The sequence below is a fragment of the Ylistrum balloti genome, unplaced genomic scaffold, assembly GCF_031769215.1.
Source record: "Ylistrum balloti isolate Yb309-2 unplaced genomic scaffold, AGI_CSIRO_Ybal_v1 Utg370602, whole genome shotgun sequence".
NCBI classification, from domain to species: Eukaryota; Metazoa; Mollusca; class Bivalvia; order Pectinida; family Pectinidae; genus Ylistrum; species Ylistrum balloti.
The window spans coordinates 224,113-245,022 of record NW_026782372.1 but is presented as its reverse complement, the minus strand read 5'-3'; the positions used below and the strand labels follow the sequence as shown (position 1 = coordinate 245,022).

The following is a 20,910-nucleotide window of genomic DNA, read 5'->3' as shown; positions in this document are numbered from 1 at the left end:
AAGAATATTAAAAGAATTATGGTTTAAGATAATAAATTTGTCTATAATATCTAAATATACATATCTATATCTAAATGATAAATAGCAGACCAAGAGTGTTTTGCCTAATCAAAGTAAAATGTTTGGGATTATCTCTCCTTTATTTCTGTGAACCCAATATATTTCATTATCTTTGTTTAAAAACCTTTCTTCCCTCAGTTTTCACACAAGTCAATAATCTTAGGTTAAGGCTGTATGTTACCTTATAAATTATGATAAGAATCTGTGATTACAATTTCTTGCATATCATTAAAATCAGCAATAACATAATATCTCCACTTTTTTTAGATCATTACTATTTCAAAAATCTAAGTGTAAACCAAACAATATTTGGAATGCTGCCATAAAAATATATTGGACCACTTCTGTTTAGGAAAAAATATATTTCACAAACTAGGCAGCATATATCATTAAAACATCAAATCAAATTAAAAATATTTGTTTTCACATATCTATTTCAGTCATTCCATAACTTTTTGAGAGTTTTTTTTCTAATAATTGTTAATGATCTGGAAAGGATTATGAGATAATTGAAAGAAGTTTTAAATATTTAAGAACTTCACTCTTTGATTTAAAAAAAAAATCTAAATGAATCAAGAAGTTGAAAACTAATTGTAGCTTTGAAATTTGACAAGCAAAATATGTTCAAACAGTGAAAAATGTTATTACAGAATTTACAAGGTTTGACTATCGTGACTGATCTGAAAAATCCAGAGTTATTTCCCCTTAATTTAATAAATATTTCTGGTAAATAATTAAATTTCAATCAAAATCTACGACTTTTTCAACTTATTTCTTACATTGGAAAATAGCTCTCTACTTTTAATGATTATTTAAGCAAAAGAGTGATGCAGTCAGTAAATTGGCATGTTATAGTGTAAGGGGAGGTAACTCTACATGACTTCCAAAACAGTATGTAGACAATAGCTACCTACATGTGATTTTTTACGCTGTGAAAAAATAAAGATTAAAACAACTACTAAATAAATGGCTAACAAAACACACAATGACAAGGGAAATAAATAAATGGTCAAAGGTAATAAATATTGACAGGTACAACGTTTACAGGTAAATACTCTAAATTGTTTCTCTGTCACAAATAATCTTTAAGTAACCACTTTTCTAAAATACAATTAGTAATGAAAGGACAAACAGGTAATATGTACTATAAAATTTTTTATTTATTTTGAGTATCTATATCTCAAGTTTTTGATATACATATTTTGAAATTTCCATAATACAGTAAGTTATCAACATTGTAATAAGAAATAACACAGGCTAAATTATTTGTGAGTAAATGTAAACATTTTACAGTATTATGAACATTTTTTTACGTAAACATAAACAAATAATATTTTATTACAGTAACCAGTCACTCTATTCTTTTCCTTTTTTCAAAGACTCAATACCCCTTAATTACTCTTATGATCAATCATGACTCAAAATACTTATTTTTGCTTCCCCTCCTAACCCCACACACATATTTCTGGTTCCACATCTATTCAAATTTTACTCAAATAGTAAATGATTTGGGAATCAACCATATTTTCTGTCAATAACCCCATGTTTGTTAATAAGCCCACCCACGTACATCTATTGCAGTTTTATTAGAAAAGCCAACAGATGTTATATTACTGCAGTGAAATGCTGTGAAATAAGCCAACCTACCAGCTTTCAGTCAAAGTTAAAGTATTCAGACCAACCGCCCGCTGCCCCACCCCACCCCCAAACCGCCCGCTTCCCCACCCCACCCCCAAACCGCCCGCTTCCCCACCCCACCTTCAATGACGGCTTATACAAATATCATACTAGACTGACTGCAGTAAGTTTTACAGATAAATGTACAGCTTCACCAAAACAATTGTCTCAGTATATATACAAGTATTAATATAGATAATATACACAGGGATTTTCCTCCTCAGAAGATAAAAACAGAATTCTTTCCCAAACAGAAATAACCCATTTACCTGAAGAATTCATTTGTTAAAAAAAAAAAAATGTTAATAATTAAATCTCCTTAATTTCCATACACATACGCAGGTTTTATGTTTCATATTGTCTGGTTAAATTGAGAAAAATTTTATCATATGGAATTTTCCTCTCAGTCGTATAGAAAATGAGAGATTGGGAAAATCCCTGATCTACGTTTATGGAAAAATACTGTTAGAAAACACAATATAATAAACACAATAATATTTATATATGATACACAAATTAGTACATCTTATAAAACACTCAAAATGTATATAGACACTATGATGTGATGGTCAGTTAAATTTGATATTTGCACATTTCTTATCTAGGAAAACTGTCCTTGAAAATTTGAGTACTCAAATGTTCTTATTTCATAAAAATAATGAAATATCTCTTTTCAAAACAGGTTATCTATCCACTAAGATCTATATATTCTAGTCTTGTTCACAAGCGCTAATTAATCCCAGGATTTCAGTTTTATTTATCTGTCTGTCCAACACAGTAATTATTATGACAACACCTACCTGGGTGATAACTTTCTGCTGCTCATCGTTGTCTTTCTTCAGTTGTCGAATCTCCTTTTTCAATTCTTCTTCCTTTTTCTTTCCGTCTTTCTCTGTTTTCTGAAGTTGGTTTTCTAACAACCTGTAATATTACAGGACATTTTAATGCTAATAACATTTTAGAGACTCTGTGAGGTTAAATTTATAAAAGAAACATTATCACCAAATAGAGTTATCTCCCTTCAATAGCAATTTTTTTTTAAAAGTCATTTTTGTGTAGGCACATCAAAAGTACAAAGACTGAAATAAAACTAAAATTTGTTTCACACTGCCATTGTCATAAATGAGTTATCTCCCTTCATTGTTAATCTTTTTTAAAACAATAATCATCTAGTTTGTTTAAAATATCATTATTTTAAAAAAGTTTTCCTGATAAATTTGTATCCTTCGATCATTTGAAAATTTTAATTCTATCAGTTAAAAATACATTTTTAAATATTTTTTAAATTATTAATTTTAAATAAACATTTATATAAAATAACGAGTGATTTACATATCAACTGAACTCAAATCCAGCTGCTTAAAACAGATTTCTTTTTCTTTTCTTTAAGATGCTATTCTAATCCTTCATGAGGTCTTTCATCTCTGGATTATACTTTTAGTTATTAAAATTTTCTATTAATTTGTGTTTATTACATTAATTTATCAATTACCTCATTATGACCAAAGTTGTCATTTTTTAAAAGACTTTTAACAGCGTTATCAATTTCAAACTTAATAGTATGTATGTAACTCTTTTGTCATGAAGATAAATATCTGAGGAAGCATGTAGGAAGTAAAGCCAATAATCCACCCTGAAATTCTGCATAATTCACTATCAGGGACATATCCTGTCAGAATCGTTACATACCAATGACCCAGTGATGTCCCCCCGCCTAGCCACTGTGATCTGACAGCTAAAACCTGTTGTCAATTTCACCTTTATCACACGTTGGATTATACAGGTGTGAGAGCTAATTACGTAAGGATACATCTGTACTGATTGGATGGATCGGTCAGCCTAGTGATACAGGTATCCTTATACACTGGTCAATAGGCTATTATCATTATTGGAGATAAATATTAATTACCTGTGACCGTAACTCAATCTTTTCGAAATCGTCCATCACACTATCAACTATTATATACCTACATAGAAGGGAGACTACTCCTACTTAGTCCCCTTTCTCCCACTCTCTACTTTCACTAACTGCTTTCCCCATTCTACTTGCTTTCCTTTTGTTTCTTGTCTGCTGAAAAGGTAATATGACCATAAAAGCAGACGCTCAGCCAATTACCGTTATTTAAAATAAATACAGAAAAATTCTAAATTTGTCATGAATTTCTACACAGAAATAATCTGAAAATTCCTAAAATGTCAATTAATTTTCCTTGTACTTTTTCAGAAATATCCGTACAAATCTTTCTTCTGTCCGCCCCCCCTCCCCCCATCCCCACTCCACACCCCCCCCCCCTACACACTCCCACTCTCTGCTTCCTTCTCTAAAATTTAACTAAGAATTGAATTCTATCAGTAAATTTGTTTTTAAATTGTTCCTTCAGTTGTAATTCTGTTACATAAAACACTTAAATTTAAGTTATGATTTCTTTAATTTATTTTCAAATCTTTTACTTAAAAAATTTTAATGTGACGAAATTTATATCAAAGTAAACTTAAGATTGTATCTTAATAAGTTTTACATAAATCCCATTTCAGACCTGTCACTCCATGACTTGAAAATTTATAAAATAAAATATTTTCAAATGGTATGATTTTTTTTTAGCCCAGAGTCTTACCCTTCACAAATTTCACACATTAAAACATAAGGGGGCTCCTCGGGACACATTGTGGATTTATCAGACGTAGAAATTGTTTCTATTCGTAAATTTTTCATACATTCTTCACAAGTACAGAAATAATTGTTTTCAGGATTGTATTCAAAATGACCCTCAGGCAAAAAGATAGCTTCTCCTTCTTCTGAGATAGGGTGTAATCCTGATCCCTTGTTTGGTTGTGATGCGTAACAGTCATAATATTGCAAATCCCCATTTTCATTTAAATCTTGATCGTCAAACGTTTGACAATCAGTGTCAATGTATTCAAATTGTTGTTTGTGATCGTATTGACATTCCACTATGTCTTGTGTCATGTGATGAACTGTGGTCATGTGATTAACTGTGGTCATGTGACCAACTTCTGTCAAGTGACTTTCTGAATCATGGTGTAAATGTGACAAGTTATGATTGACAGACAAATCCATTTCACTATTGCGGGACAGGAGATGAGACTGTTCCTCAAGAGGACTTTCGTACATATCTTGTCCTGGACTATCGTAAGAACCTTCACCATCCGAAATGTAATCTTCAGATAATGCATTGTCAGAGAAGTGGTTGTCTGAAACGCTTGTCAGTGTTGAAAACTGAGAATTCAAAACATCATGAGATTCGTCTTCACCAGCAATAAACTGGCTCTTTAAAATGCTTGAGTTTTGATGAGATGATGATACCGAAATTGATGAATTTGCGTGATCCTTAGAAATACATGTCTCTGATATTTCTGTTGACTTCGATTCAACTGAATTTCTCTCCGAGTAATCAGAACCTACAGAATCAACAGAAACTTGTCTTGTAAAACTAAATCCATGCGATGAGTGAGGAGATTGGGGTGGTGATTCGTTGATCTCGTCCTCAAAAATATTTGAACTCACAGGAATCTGTGTCATAGAAATGTTTGAATCAATATGAGAAGATGAAACATCTGAACCACTTTGATTCTTTGGCACACTGTCACATGATTCATTCAGTGTTAAGTCGTAGTTTGAAGAAGAATGAATCTCTTCCGCTACAACATTTGAATTTGTCATTGTACTTTCATTATTATTGCACAATATGCTTTCAGCCTTTGATAAATTTTCATCTTCATCACAATCATTTGGAGAAAAACATCCATGAGAATTAGCACTAAGGGCATCAATTTCAAAAATCTGATACTCTGGGTTTGAAGAAATCGTAATCAAATCATCGGAGATTTCAAAAGGACTATTTATAGCACTGTTTTCAGATTTTCTTGACCTTAGCTGATCCAAATCTTTAAAAAGGACTCCTTCTATTTCAAATGATCCTTTCGTCTCGTGATCTTTGACCTTTCCATTAGGTGAACAATGTTGGCTCTTTTCTTTTCCATCCGGTGGCCATTTTGCATCAAAATCAGCTCTATCATTCAGAATGACGCCACTGTCTAAACTCTCCGGAGACTTCGGACCGTTGTCTGAACTGTACTCGGTCCTCGTATCTATGTGAATAAAGTCTTTATTGTTTTCGTTGTATTCTGAAGTAACAGTCCCTCCCATCGTGTAATCGATGTGTGTAGGAGACGTCTTCAATAAATCAAGATGGTTCAACGAAAAATATCTGTTCGTTTCTTCGATATCGTCCCCGCCTTCATCGTAAACAGAGTTATCTCCCCTTGTCCTAACCATTAATCCTTCGGCTGGGGGAACTCTTATTTCCTTCATAGGAAAAGTTGGAAGTAGTTCTAGGGCACTTTCTCTGCAGTCTTTGGCGTTTTGAAAATGTTGAAAAGATACAAGGGTAAATCCAATTTGTTTTTCTGTTTTTCTTTTAAGTGTGGATTTTTCAAAAGACTTGAGCCCAAAGAAGATTCCAGTTCACAATCTGTAAATCAGACAGAAAAACATTGTGAAATCAATTTTCATCAAAATGTAAAAAATTTTAAAAGTAATAGAAAGATCACAATTCCATGGTTTACAATTTAATGAAGATTTATTACTAACTTTAAAAATGATCTATTATTGTCCATTTCTACAATTTACCTCAATAATAAGTAAAACCTGAAATTTGTTTCTATGTGATATGGGATTTATGGAAATTTTCACAAATTTTTCACTTTAGCTTGACATATTTTTGCTAAAGTGATCTATTCTTAGACCCATTTCATTTAAAAGTTACTTGACGCATATCAAATTGAAACCCATATATGATCATGTATAGACAACACATAACAAATATTTGTTTTAAGTCCAATGTAGTATTTAGGATATAAAAGTATAGATAACCTCACACTGCAATTACTGAGTAGTATTTTTTCTGATAACCGACTTTACCCAGGCAGATTAAGAAATACTACAAGTACATGTTAATCAGACTACTGGAACTGTATTGCAATCAATTAAAGGTCCTGTCCACAGATCTGTAAGAACCTTGGCAGGAGGAATTAAAAGTTTATCAGCAACATGTGGAGAAAATACCTGGAGTGTCCATGGCACACGTACCGAAGTGATAAAAGCTCAGAAATTTTTCTAACACATGACTGGTGGAATTTGTCGATCAAAAAATACCTAGTGTGCTTAATGAATTTTATTGCTCTTTTTCCCCAGGTTGTGTTTTCTGAACGAATTTTTATGATTTACAATTTTTCTAAATTTTCTAGCATATTAACATATCTCCATGTTATTCCTATATCACAATACTATCTTACTTGCAGACATTTAATGAGTTAGTTTGGCATTTCTCATGCTCAACGTTTACTTTTGTCCATGAAAAATCTTATTTGTAGTGTAAATAACAAAAAATATCAATTTTTCTAAAAATTCATTAATTTGATATAACATTTCCAAATAGCAATGACCTGGCAATCCAAACGCCCACTTAAAAACTGAAAATCAGAAACATATTTAATATTTAAAAAAAAAAATAAAAAAAATTTTAATAACAAATTTTGATTTGAAATACTAGTAGGCAATGCTAACAAATCTTGACACAGCTTTAGTATAAAGGTATTAAGGACAATAAAATACCTGATCGTTTCTGAACTGTCATAAAATCAGTCTGGCGCAAAACTGATATCACTGAGACGTATAACGAATTGTATTGTAACTAAACTGTGTTCTGTGATCAGAGATATCAACATATCTGGACGTACACTGCAGGGTAGAACATCAGTCCCTAACCACATATAGATTTTTGTAGAATCAATGTTACCTGAATAAGAGAGAGTTGATACCAATTTTTTTCTTCTGATATAAATTTTTAAATCCATTATAGTACATCATCCTGTCAAAAATGAGTGGTCATTTTTAACCGAATAAATACACCTGACCATCAGTTTGGAAAAAGCACTATCAATTTGAAACAAATTAATGATTTGATTCCTTGCAATATGTCAATGTCTGGTAATAAGCCCACCTACATATATTGATATGCATTCTGTAGAAACATGCCCTCCCTCTCCTCCTCCTTTCTTTCTCTGACTACAAATCAAAAGTTATAGTCTGGCACCCTGGGCTCACAATAAGCCCAGGGTGCCAGACTATAACTTAATAGCAACATTTACAATGTGGTGCATCATTTATCATAAAAATCAGATTGTGGTTTTATCTCATGATCCAATATACATAGCTGTATAAATGGACATCATCCCAACTAATGATCGTGACACGTTTTAAGGATTTTACTTTTTTAATAAGAAGTGATCAATTAGCATTTAAAAATTCATATCATGGAAACAAAAATTTAGAACTAGAAATCGACTCTGGTCCCTTAACTAGCATTGGCTTGTTGGATTTTCACTTTGATTAAGTAATAGAGAATAATCTAAGACAAAAAAGCCACTAATTTGAACCCCACAGGGCAAGTCAGGGTATATTTCATTACTCATTGTCACCTTTAACCACTCCAAGGGTAAAACTATAAGAGACTGGGATGCTTTCTTGGAGATATTGAACCAGTGTTGGTGTCTAATCAGGGTTGAACCAGTGTAAAAGGAGAGAGTTCAGTCATCGGCTGGAAACCTAAAGTCCTTAGTTCAAACCCCACCAGAAGCAGGGTTAATTTCTCATTACTTCCCACTATATATTTATAGTAAGTATGTATGTACGTACAACCATGTTTGGCGAAATATCAAAATTACCCAAACAGTGAATATCCAAGGATTTCCTACACGAGAGTAGGACACATCTATGACATCAATTTCTGGCATACACACCCACCTCTTTATAAACGATACTACAGTTACAAAGACTTATTGAAATGCCAATAAAATGTGTAAAATTATCTGCTGTACACAAAATCATTTCATCTCAGTGAAAGGCCTTTCATCTCAGTGTATGGTTTCTGCACATCATCTAAGCAAGCTTAGACATTCAGACAACAACTGTGCATGTCTCAATAAGATCTTTATTAAATTTGCTGATTGGTGAAAATTGAACACCTTATCTAAAATCTTAACACATTTAAAATAATAAATATGGCTCACCAACTTCTTTGAATTGAAACTTGACATAAAATTTTACGAGAAACTTGTGAAATAAACCAATACTTGTGTACATGTATAGACTTACCCAAGTCTGTAAGACAGCAAAACATCAGCATTAAACCAATAACCTTAATGGTTGTCCTCACATAGATAGAAATTCTTCCACTGACTGATGTTTTGGTTTACACCAACAGGTGAGATATTGTACACATAACCTTAACACACAGGTACACTATGTATGTACATGTACTCCTGACCTACGGGTGACAAGGAAATTAACTCCTGTGTCAATATCATACAGGTGTAAATATTGACCTTAATTAACACCTGAGTAGACCTAACAGAGCAATTATATAAGTTGACCTCTCACCTGTAGCATCAAAGGCGTGCACAGGTAAATTAACATGTGAGACATGCATTAGGATGTCTATTTACAGCTAATTACCTGTAATTATGACAAGCACTTGAGATTTATGCCTCAGGTAAGGAGTAATTAACTGAGATATTTTAATCAATAGTCATCAATTTCGGAAAAGAGGATTATCTAGTTTAAACAGGTTTTGCTTTGCAACTGAAAAAGGAGACTTATGATTAAATGTTCTCAGCATAGCTGCCAACCAGGACTCATTCAGACTTTTACAGAAAATATTTGGCACAAAAAATTACTTCCATAAAATCTAACCATTGGATGAAGTGAAGACAATTGTAGAGAGTTTAATTTAAGGCAATCTACCTGTGATTTTCACACCTGTTTGACAATTACAACTTCAAGGTCCATTTAATACTATGTATACAAGTATATATAAGTCATTCTTTTGAACCAAACTCAAATATTATTGTGTATACTTCCCTCTTCATAGTGTGTCACTTTCCAACCAAACTGCTGATTGAACTAGATTGCCAATAAATACAAAAATATATACACAACTTAACAAGAAATGTTTGTATATACCAAACACACTTAAGATTGGTAAGTCGAGGTAGTGGTCAACGGAATCTGTTATAAGACACTTCAGACAGGTAACAGGTTCAAGTGTAAATATATTGGACAGGTAACAATCGTGGGTATTAAAGAAACACAATATACCGACAGTGAAATAGGCCAGTCAACAGGACTAGATTACGACAGATCAGACAGATTTAGTATAATTTGTTTCCAAAACCCAAACAAAATTCAAAGATTGAGTGCCAACAGTAGTCAACATTACCTGCCTTCTTTATGCGATAAAACTATTTAATCCAGGTATCAAATTTCAACACTAGTGACAACCTTTTTGTTTTAAGAGCAGACACTGTAATCTTGAATCTTAATTCCTTGAACTTCTCTTCAGTTGAATTTTTTTTAATGAATTTGAAATCCTGCAGAATTTAATTAAGAATCTAGTGTTGTTTGATAAATGGCTTACCTGTCATTAAAATCTACCTGGTTATACTTCGTTACAGGTAGACAAAGTACTGGAATACCTTTACAAACAGGTCGTGATTTGATTGTGATTATAATATAACACATGAATCCAACATATCAACATGAATATCAGTATTAATGCTGAATAACCTTCAAGAATCTTATACTGAAGTTTTAAATGTATTGAATTTACCCAACAATAAAACAAATCTATTCTATTACTTTTTCTTCAGAATGAAATGCACAAAACTGCAGTTTAAGAAATAAATTTCAACATAACCTTGCTTATTTTTTCAATTATATTTGAAATAAAATCTGCTGAAAATAGCTGTAATATAGGTTGGATATTTCAATGCAAAATACAAGTTAAGGACTGCTGTCACTTCCAGACAGTTTTCAAGCTAAGGACCACTAAGCATCGCAGTAACTTTTGAAATAGTTAGAAAAAAAAAATTCCTTTAACTATAAAGCCAATTTGTAAGCTTAAAGTAGCATATCATTAGCAAAATTTTAAAAAGATAAAACGTTTCAACAATTTTTCAAAACGTATAAATTGTTGTTTGCTTATAATTTTCAAATCTAAATAATCTGTATATTTTTAAATTTGCATGTAGATAGATAAAACTGAAAGAATAATCACAAAAATTTCCACTTTTCATATTTTTTGTTCTCAAGCTAACAATACCCAAGAAAGATATGGCTTATCAAACAAGGTGAAGAGTTGTGAAACATTCCACATGTACTTGTACAGGTAAATCTACTATCATGTTAATTAGCCATTAGCAGGACATTATGGCTGTGTTCCATGTCAACATAGCTTTTATCTGCAATACTTACCTGTATATATACATCAACATGTAACATAGAGATAAAGATGTCCAGTTTTGATCGGTCAACCCAAGATTATTACATGAACAATTTACCATAAAAACCTCAAAACAAGCTATGATCATATTTACAATGTCTAGTTCCCAGGGGCTCCTTGATCTACCTGTAGTATACCAGGTATGTTGCCCGTTGGGATTGCTACAAGGCAGTAGCAACTCATTGTAATTTAACATCAAAGCTTTAGGGAGATGAAAATTAGCCAAAACACAAGCTGCACATGTCTGTTATATAATACAATATAACATTTATGAGCAAAATGCAAAACTTTTATGCTCAAACCATCCCTGGCACAAGGTCTGCATTTTCTTAAGTCTTAAACAGGATACTGCTATATGTATTTTTCAGTTGAAACTTTTTTCTCCTCCTGTAGAAAATATCTTTGAATCCCGTGCATACATGATGTGATATTTTTCTTTTCTTTGGTGTAAATCAATCTTAGGTAATTTCAGCTCATTTATCTGGCTATTTCTTACAGCTTCAGTGAAATTTAGGAAGACTGAAAAGCTGTTATGTTGGACCATCAAGCCTGTTAAATTAAATTGTAACAATTTTAGGCAAGTAAAATTCCTTTTCTGAATTCTATCTTAAGTTAATTATCTCAATTTAATCTCGTGCTGTACAATTGATATTTTCCACGCAACAAAATTGTATTTACATCAAACAACTACCTTCCAAATTACCCTGTACTCAAGAATATTTATTTGTTTACAAAACTGTGACTAAGTAACAGAAATAATGTGTTACAGAATTGTATTTCTCAAGGTTAAAAGGACAGGTTTTAACAACATAATATTGGCCTTCATGCATGTGTGAACAAAATATAAAATTCATGTAAGATATTTTTGCATTTCACACTGATCCAGAAGCATTAAATTACAGTTGAACACACATAATCTCTATTCCTGCAGCTTTAAATGAATCAATTTTCAATTACCAACAAAACAAAAACAAACACTGTAGCTCCAGGGTTTCTTCCAGATGAGTTTACAGTCAAATGCTTAAACAATTTTACCACTTCACTTTGCATATCAAGATCTTAACATAGAAAATTAAAAAATTTGATTATACAAATTGTTGTCTACAGATATGTCTTCCTTACGAATAAAATGACAAGTGTGAAGATTGAAGGAAAACAAATTCTTCACATCTCTTTAATCTTCTAAATCTCATTTCACCTAGCCATGATTATCCCAGAAATATTTATAAATGAAAACTGTCAAATCCAAAGAAAAATTATTTCGGTTCGTTTCTTTGACCTTTTTTTTGAACCAATTGACCAAAAAAAACATTACAACTGGAGATCATATAACCTTTGATAAAAAATCCAAGCAAAAAAAAGCAAGGACATTTGAAATCTATTTTGATAATCATGAGCTAATTAGTTAAGAGTACATGAAATAATACTAAATTAATACTGATCTCAAATGTGTCAATTTCTGTGTGATGTTGATTTCTGTCACCATAAAGATCAGACGTCAGTTTCTGACGTCAATTTTTCAAGACTGATGTCAATTTCTGACAACTGTTTCTGATTGGTTCGCTAATTAGTAGAGTTCAGTGCACTATTGAAGGCAGCAATCACGGTCACATGAAATAGTCTAAATCCATGATTAGCAGTATAGGCGATTAGGATATTACAAATCTTAATAAACCCCATATGATATCTAACATTCAATACTTAAGAATATTGGTGACTATGACTGATACACATGCCTGTAGTGATTAACTTTATAATCCCTAGCTTTCATAATCACAGACATATTACTGAAGTGTCAAAAAGTGTTGTGTGCGTATACGATCGATTAAAACATAATCTTTGACTTTTATTGTTAGCACATATTACTTATGCTTACTAACTATTAATGTGCTTTGTATATTAATTTTCAATGCACAAAGTTATATTTTGATGACTTAGATATACATATCTTATTTGGTTGAATTCATTTCTAATTTGGTTGAATACATTTCTAATTTGGTTGAATACATTTCTAATTTGGTTGAAAATTTCTAATTTGGTTGAATACATTTCTAATTTGGTTGAATACATTTCTAATTTGGTTGAAATCAACCCATGCAAAATCAACAATTTGGAACTATGTTAACTCTTGAAACTGGAGATTTTTTTTTATTTTTTAACATTCCAGATATGAAATACTTTATTGTGCTGGACTGACTGAATATGATGAAAACTTTTTTTTTCTGAAAATCTTTAGAAAATTCTATTCAACATTTATCATTTTTTCCCAAAAATTTCCCATTATATCTATCAAAAAGTCTTTATTTATCTAAAACCCTCAGACACTTTGTGTATAAACATATCATATGACTGAACTTATCTATGATCAGAGATATAATACAGGTACTTAGAACACAACAAAAGATCTGAAGAAATTTATGTTAAAACATTTCTTCCTGAATCATATTCTCCATTGTGGCGGACATTTAAGAACCTAGAATATATTTTCATTTATTATCATGTAATATCTTTCTTGTTATCAAGAACATCACAAAAACAAAATAACACACCAACTGAACTAAATTTATCTGTTCAAATGTGCATACCTGTGTTTATATTTATTTAAGAGATAACGAGACCCTTACACTCACAGATATCATTGCACCTTCAAACATATTTATCAAAAGATCCTTTTTAAGAGCAAGCTAAAAAGAAAAAAACTAAAAAAAAAAAAAAATTAAAAAATAAATCTTACAATGCGAAATATTTCGGTCTCCATATGATTTTTAAAATTCATTCAGCTATTTTACCTGTCACAATCACATTATGATAAATTCAATACTTATGACATTGCCAGGAAGATTAATCCCTGACCTTTCGAGTCTGTGAATGCAATATTCTGCATGTTTACTGTGATTCGTGACATCTGTGACATTCTTTTCATTAAATCTTTTCAAAACTTAATTTAATAAACACAGATTAATGTAAATATACATTATATTATTAAGACCAAATATCAGAACAAATTATTATCAGACCTGAAGGCCTAATGGTCACACGAAATTTATCTTCCAGTCGGATTTGCAAGCAGACACACTGGCACATTATATTCAATCAATTGTCAATTCACTACTATCTCAATCCAAAACACTTGTCAACATTATATAAATTCCTTTTTCTCCTTGCTTTAAAAATTCAATGTCTGCTTTTTAAAATAGATCAAATTAAAAAAAACAAAGTTACAAAAAATGTCCTTTTAAAATCAAATAAACTTACATCAAAACCCCAGTTTTAAGAAATTAAAAAAAATAACTAATCATATCAATTAGAATAAAATTTAGAACTTTAGTCGTTTTCTTCAGGGTTAGAAGTGTGTTTATTTTCTTGTTCAACCTTCGAACTAATCCCTGGTAAAGAAATCTGTTCTACAGACAAGCTGATGGTATAATGTCCCCAAAAGACAAATTTTATCGTAAGATCTTGAGATTTTGTAGACAATTCTTTTGTGGCAGTTATAACGTCATAAACACCCAACATAAACATGACGTAAGTTTGTTTTTCTGAAAAGAGACGTTTAGTCACCAAAACAATTCAGAGATTTACATTTAGACAATTCTAAATATATCACTGATGTGTATCTATAATTATACAATAGTATGCATTGTCACAGTGTTTCTTTAAGCCAGTTGTGTATTACCAGCATATAAACTGCCAAAAGCATAGGAATATTGTAGGTAATGTGAACAAATTGAGATTGTACTACAAAAATAAAGAATGTAAGCATTCAACTTATTATCTATAATCTATATAATAACTTATTTTCAGCTTTTGAAGACTGGTTTGTATTTTAAAACTTAATCCTGATTGGACGATGACAATGATATATAAACATAGTTTTTAGGGATTCTAAGTGTCTAGGGCTTCCCATTGGCTACAGATTTAACCCAACCCCCCTCCCCTATCATGGTATAGTGCCATCTCACTGAAATATCACAGAATGAAAACACAGTTATATCATGATGACAACAGGCTTACAAGGTCAAGATATGAATCAGGAGAAAGTGCCAAAACTGTTGTTGAGAAGTACACAAGATATACAGCCAATTACATTGACAGAAAATCAAAATTTTTAGAATGTAAATGTCCTTATAAAGTTTCATTTCTTAGAATTACTTGATCAATGATATCAGTGTTAAGCTGTATCAACACAAGATTATAGATTTCTATAAAAAAAGACTTGTACTGTCAGGATTTTCTCATTAATCAAGGCACATTATAAATCGTACATTATGTAAATCTAACAATTTTTTTATCCTTCAAACTCCCAACAGATGAATGACATAAAAACATTATTAAAATTCTATACATAGACACATATTCGGTCAACTTACCTGTCGACAAGACAAGTATGTAACATACAGATTTGAAACCAGCATCTTGTTAAGTCATGCATAGGACAGGTATGTATTAGACAACAGGTATGAACAGAGCACGATGTTAACCCAAGACCTGATCATCTTCAAAGTCACGATTATTTGTAATACATGTATCCTTAAGGATATATGTGACCTTTTTTTTTTAGGACAGAAAAAATATATCCATACAAAATTTACCTGTGAAGTGAAGACTTGAGTTTTTGAAATAGGATAAAATCTTTGAATATATTAACACAGATCTATTAATAGATGTTTATACATAAACATGAGTGAGGTATGTCTGCGTGGGTTTCCGTCTATTACAATGCTAATAACTTCCTGTCCTTACTCATTATTCCAGCTGTGGTCCAGCACATTATAAAAACCAGAAACTAACATACCTAAAACTCCAGCCTTTCTAGAAATCTGAACTCTAAAACACATCAAAATTTAGCTCCAGAATTCAAGGAGAAAAATTCAAACCCTTCTCCAGCACTTGTGGGTGATATGCAGGAAAGCAGAACCATGCATTCCAAATTCCAATTTGGTTTTATTGTGTTTCAGGACCTTCCCGCACTCCACCAAATTTTGGATTACATCCCTTAAATATCATACATTTTGAAAACTTTTCCCATATGCATGTCTTCTTCTTCTGATACATACCAACAGAACTCAAAAGTATCAGTACAATGGTTTACAGTTCTGGCAATATTGGAGTAATTATGCCAAAGTTTTTGAAAGCCAAAGACAAAAATGACAAGAAACTGGTTAGGGTAACTTTTAACTTCATAAAACTGTTCAAATCACTGATGCTTTTCATAAATATTGGAAAATATATCTTCAATTTTTTTTTCTTATTTTTTTCTTCAAAATATCAATGCAGATGTATTTAACAAAAAGTAAAATTAAAAAAAAAATGTTTTGAAGCATATCTTTCCTGAACCAAACCTCAAGCTCTCAATGTTAGCTCAAAATATTTGAAAATCTGAAGGAGTTTGTATGTCGCAATTTAAGTAGGAGTGTTTATAATCAACATTGCTAAACTAAGTATATACAACAGATTCTACAAGCATTGCTTCAGTCAGGATACAATACCTTAGAAATGGCTATTAAAGTTCTATCGGGAAAAATAAAACCACTGTCTTTATTGTGTAATGATGCCCATACATATATATTGCAGTTCGAAATTAGAAATCAATGCTATATTTGTATTTGTCAGCCCACCATCGCGCTTTGGGTAGGAATGGTTTTAAAGCCCCTCTGGGTATACTTTAGGAAGCTAAATATTTAGGTATGGCAACACTTTTATATAGCCAGGACTGAAATTGTTTCCAACAGCAATATAACATTTCCTCAACGACAGAGTCTCACACTGAATTCCTATACCTTGTGATGCAGGTACCTCTCTATACAGCTGGGATGACTAGAACAATCTGTGAAATGATAAATCCCAAGACAGAGTCAATATGGATATTTCTTACATTGTGACTTGATCTGTCAAAACTTTTTTTTTCTCTATCAAAAACAAAGTCAAAGTCTACTATGGTTGCCCCAAGAAACCCTAAAAAGATAAGCTGTTTTTTATCTCCTTTCCTATTGCCACAAAATCCTTCAAAATCCTGTAAAATCTCACCTCGTATCAAATCCAGATATATCATTTATCTATAATCCTTTCAGACCTTAAAACCTAAGTAATATCAATTTCCTTAATCAGCTGTGACACTCTATTGTCCTAATTAAATACCAGTTGTGATACAGATAGTTTAAAGAAGATATTCTGGGTCTTTCGATCTTGATTCAAATTTCTATTTATAGCCATGAGTTTATATATCTGTGGAATAAGAATTTTGACTTCAAGATGTTTGTATCATTTAACTGTGAAGATTCCATATAAATATGTTTGGTCTTTATCAATTAACTAACTTAATTAACAACACTTAATTAAAAGACTTCACTAGAACAGTCATCCAAAGGGCCAACTCATATCATACCCCACAATCCGACATAGTTCCCAAAGGGGCATAACTTTCTTAAAAAAAAAGGGAGGTAGCTTAACCTGATAGGTTACGCACATCTACGATATATAAGGATTATAGCCAGCAAGTATCACTGAAATCAATTTATTAGTTCAAGAGGAGAAGCCTATACATTGTTGCCTCAAAGACAGACCAACAGACAGCCTAATTCTAGTATACCACCCCTTCCCCAAACTTTGTTGTGTGTGGGAGTAGGGGATGTTATTATTAATGATTAATTGGTTTGTTCAACATTCCTACATTGGATTTTATCAATTTAAATTTAAAATGTTCTCTCACTCTCTCTCCTACCGTCCATCTGTATATATATGTATATATGTATACACTGCCATTTCATATTTTGTTTATTTTTACCCATTTATACTTGAAACCTGAACCTCAAACAGGAAATTTGGATACCAACTCCCGACCTCCTCTCTCCAGGTATCAATTTATATCATAGTGCAGTAGTCTCTGCTTATAATGCCAATCTCATTTACTGATCTTAAGTTACATAATTATGAACCCACTTGAACAGGAAATCAGGAGTTATGCTTATGAAATTTACAGAGGCACACCTTTAAGGAAGAATGAAAATTTCAATTCTTTGAGGCAGGAAGAATTCCTGTCAATACATTGTAAATAGTCAGACTTGCTATAGAAAAGGTGTAGAATTTATACAATAATACATACATATTTGAAGTCATATATTATTTCAAATATTCAGTTAAGAAAACATTATGTTCTTCCTGTTGGGAGAATTTGAGGATGAGAATATATACATTGAACAGTAATGTACAAGGTCACTGAACACCATATATACACAGACAGGGGCAGACAATATATATTATTTAGAAGTATGATATATACATATCTATTGAAAATTGTTTTTTTCCACATGGTGTACCTGTATATCTGTCTTATATCTCGTTAATCCAGGTAAATCACTGAACACAACATTCTCAAATTTTCTTGATATTTCCATACTCCACATGGCTTGTGACACAAAGAAATATAGTTGTTGTATACTAAGTAGGTCACACTCACCATTTCCGTGTTTTCTCGTTAAAAATCCAGGTAAAAAAATCCAGGTAAGTTATGAAATCCAAATTAGAAATTTATGAAACTTGATCATGAAACTGTCCAGCACAGTTTTTAGTCACTGTCCGTGTTATGATCCAGACTGAAGTCACATACCTGTAGATATATTACTAAGCAAACCCCATGTGTTTTACCTGTAATCTGCTACCGGTTCTCTTAGGCGAGAAACACCTGAACAGGTGAGTTACATTGTAGTGCCTGTGTATACCACATACCTGGATACATACCTCCAGACACCAGAAAGCATTGTCAGCTTAACATCACTACACAATATTAAATGCTAATCCTTTGTATTGCTTCGAGTGTGAGATATATACACTTGTCTCTAAGTTATTTCTAAGTAGAAGAATTCACAAACTGGTCATAAATTTCTGAAAATACCATCAATCACTAATTAAACAGGTTTAATTAGAAGAATATTAATCACAGTTATAAATGATAAATCAGTCTTCAGGTTTTTATTAAATCTGAAAAGAAACTTGCGATGTACATAAGAAAAATATGTCTAAAATAGCTGATTTTGTTGGATAGGATTTTGACTTTTATCAATTAAATTGTGAAATGTCAAGGTCTATGGAATTTTTTTCTTGGGTTTTTATGAATGGGCTTATATTTTACATTCCAAGAAAACTTACAGATAATTAAAACCAGAAAATGGCAGAAGTCTTGTCAAAGAAAATACACGTTCTACTACAGCTATCAAATAAATGACCAATTATGGAAATAAAAAAAACAAAATATATCTAACCATTTCATTTGTGCCTATTGAACTACATATCAAATTAACAGTGTCAAAATGTTAAAATATTTGATTATTAAAAAAACAGAAACAATTTAAAAATGAATATCACAATCTAATTTGTGTTTATTCAACTTAATTTTCAATTTAAATGTTGTTCAGAATAAGGAAAAGCCTTTCAAGTGAACCATACATATTTGTACTGTGACCTTTCTTGACGACCTTTGACCTCCCAAATGTTCCCAGTCTTGGTCAACCCCCATTGACTGGGCAGTCCTTGTGGGAGCCAACAAAGGGTCCACACACTTAATGTTCAAATGTCATTATTGGTCATATGAATGCCTATTCAGAGGGAGAAAGCAATGGAACTTATTGCATTGTCATCATCTCAACCCTATAATTATCAATAGCCTATTCCAATTATTTGATATGGATCAGTCCATTACAGATATTATGGGACAAAGGATGATTAAACTAAGATGTATGACCTATGAACCCACCACAGGCAGTGTTTCTAGAACAAGATCTTGGTGGAAATATGTCAATAAACAGCAAAAATATCATATCTGAAGATAATTTTGAAAATCCCCTAAAATTTCAGGTCATACTTTTATCGTTATGGAATCTGTTATGAACCTGTGGTCAATCTGTAAAGCCATCTCAGTTTCTGTGAAATGACCTTGAATTTGAGTTCACATTTCTTCCACATGGCTTAATTTAATATATAATGTGTTTACAAGGGCTGATGAGCACTTTCGACTGAGAATGTCAATATTCTACTACCATGTAAGTCACAAATAGGACTGATCTAAAATATTTACAGAAAAGCCCTGCGACTTCATGAAATAATATCTCTGCAAGTATGACATCCATGAAGCAGTCATTTCAGTGGCATTCATGTTTATATGAATGAAATAGACTAAGGGTCAATAAATTTTAGGCATACAGTATTTGTATCAAATTTGATAAAACCTGCTCAATATTTCATAGCAACAATGAAAATTGATTCAAGCAATGGGCACCACCAAAAATATAAATGTATTTCAAATTCTGAAATAGATTCCAATTTCATGGCTATGACTCTACATTTGAATTTTTTTTACCTGAGGCAATATTGCAAATTTGTGCTAAAATTCTTGCTTTGAAGAAAAACTAGAATAAGATTTATTCAAAAATGAAATTGGATATCAAATCACACTTGAAATCAAAGAATTTCTAAAGTTTTATTTTTTTTGACGAATTGTGTAAATATTTAAAGACACTTTCACCTGGTAATCAAATCTGTCTTACCACCATGACACATTAAGCCCTTTAACTTTTCCTTGTATTAACTTAAGTGTTACACTTAGTTAAATTTCTTTTTCAGTGTGTAATGTGCTTTGTTGAAAAACAAATACCAAGTTTTTGTACAACTAAAGCGTTAATTTAAACCCCCTGTCAGTTACTAAAAGAGAGCAAAATTGTTGATCTCTAATATTTCACATTGTGACAGCTAGGTCTTTGTAATGTCTTTAACCTGTATGTTACAACAAATAAAAAGGAATTTTATCTCTTTTCAATTA

The 20,910-nt window shown here is 31.6% G+C and overlaps 1 protein-coding gene across 1 annotated transcript in view; it reads right to left on the bottom strand.

The window, feature by feature from the left end:
- LOC132556915 (unconventional myosin-Va-like) overlaps positions 1 to 20,910 on the bottom strand; it is a 94,640-nt gene that overhangs the window by 13,366 nt on the left and 60,364 nt on the right. The window contains exons 33-34 of the mRNA XM_060221372.1: positions 2,538 to 2,658; positions 975 to 989 (exon numbers count right to left, since the gene is read on the bottom strand). Of these exons, the coding sequence (XP_060077355.1) occupies positions 975 to 989; positions 2,538 to 2,658 (136 nt within the window). The remainder of the gene's footprint in view (positions 1 to 974; positions 990 to 2,537; positions 2,659 to 20,910) is intronic.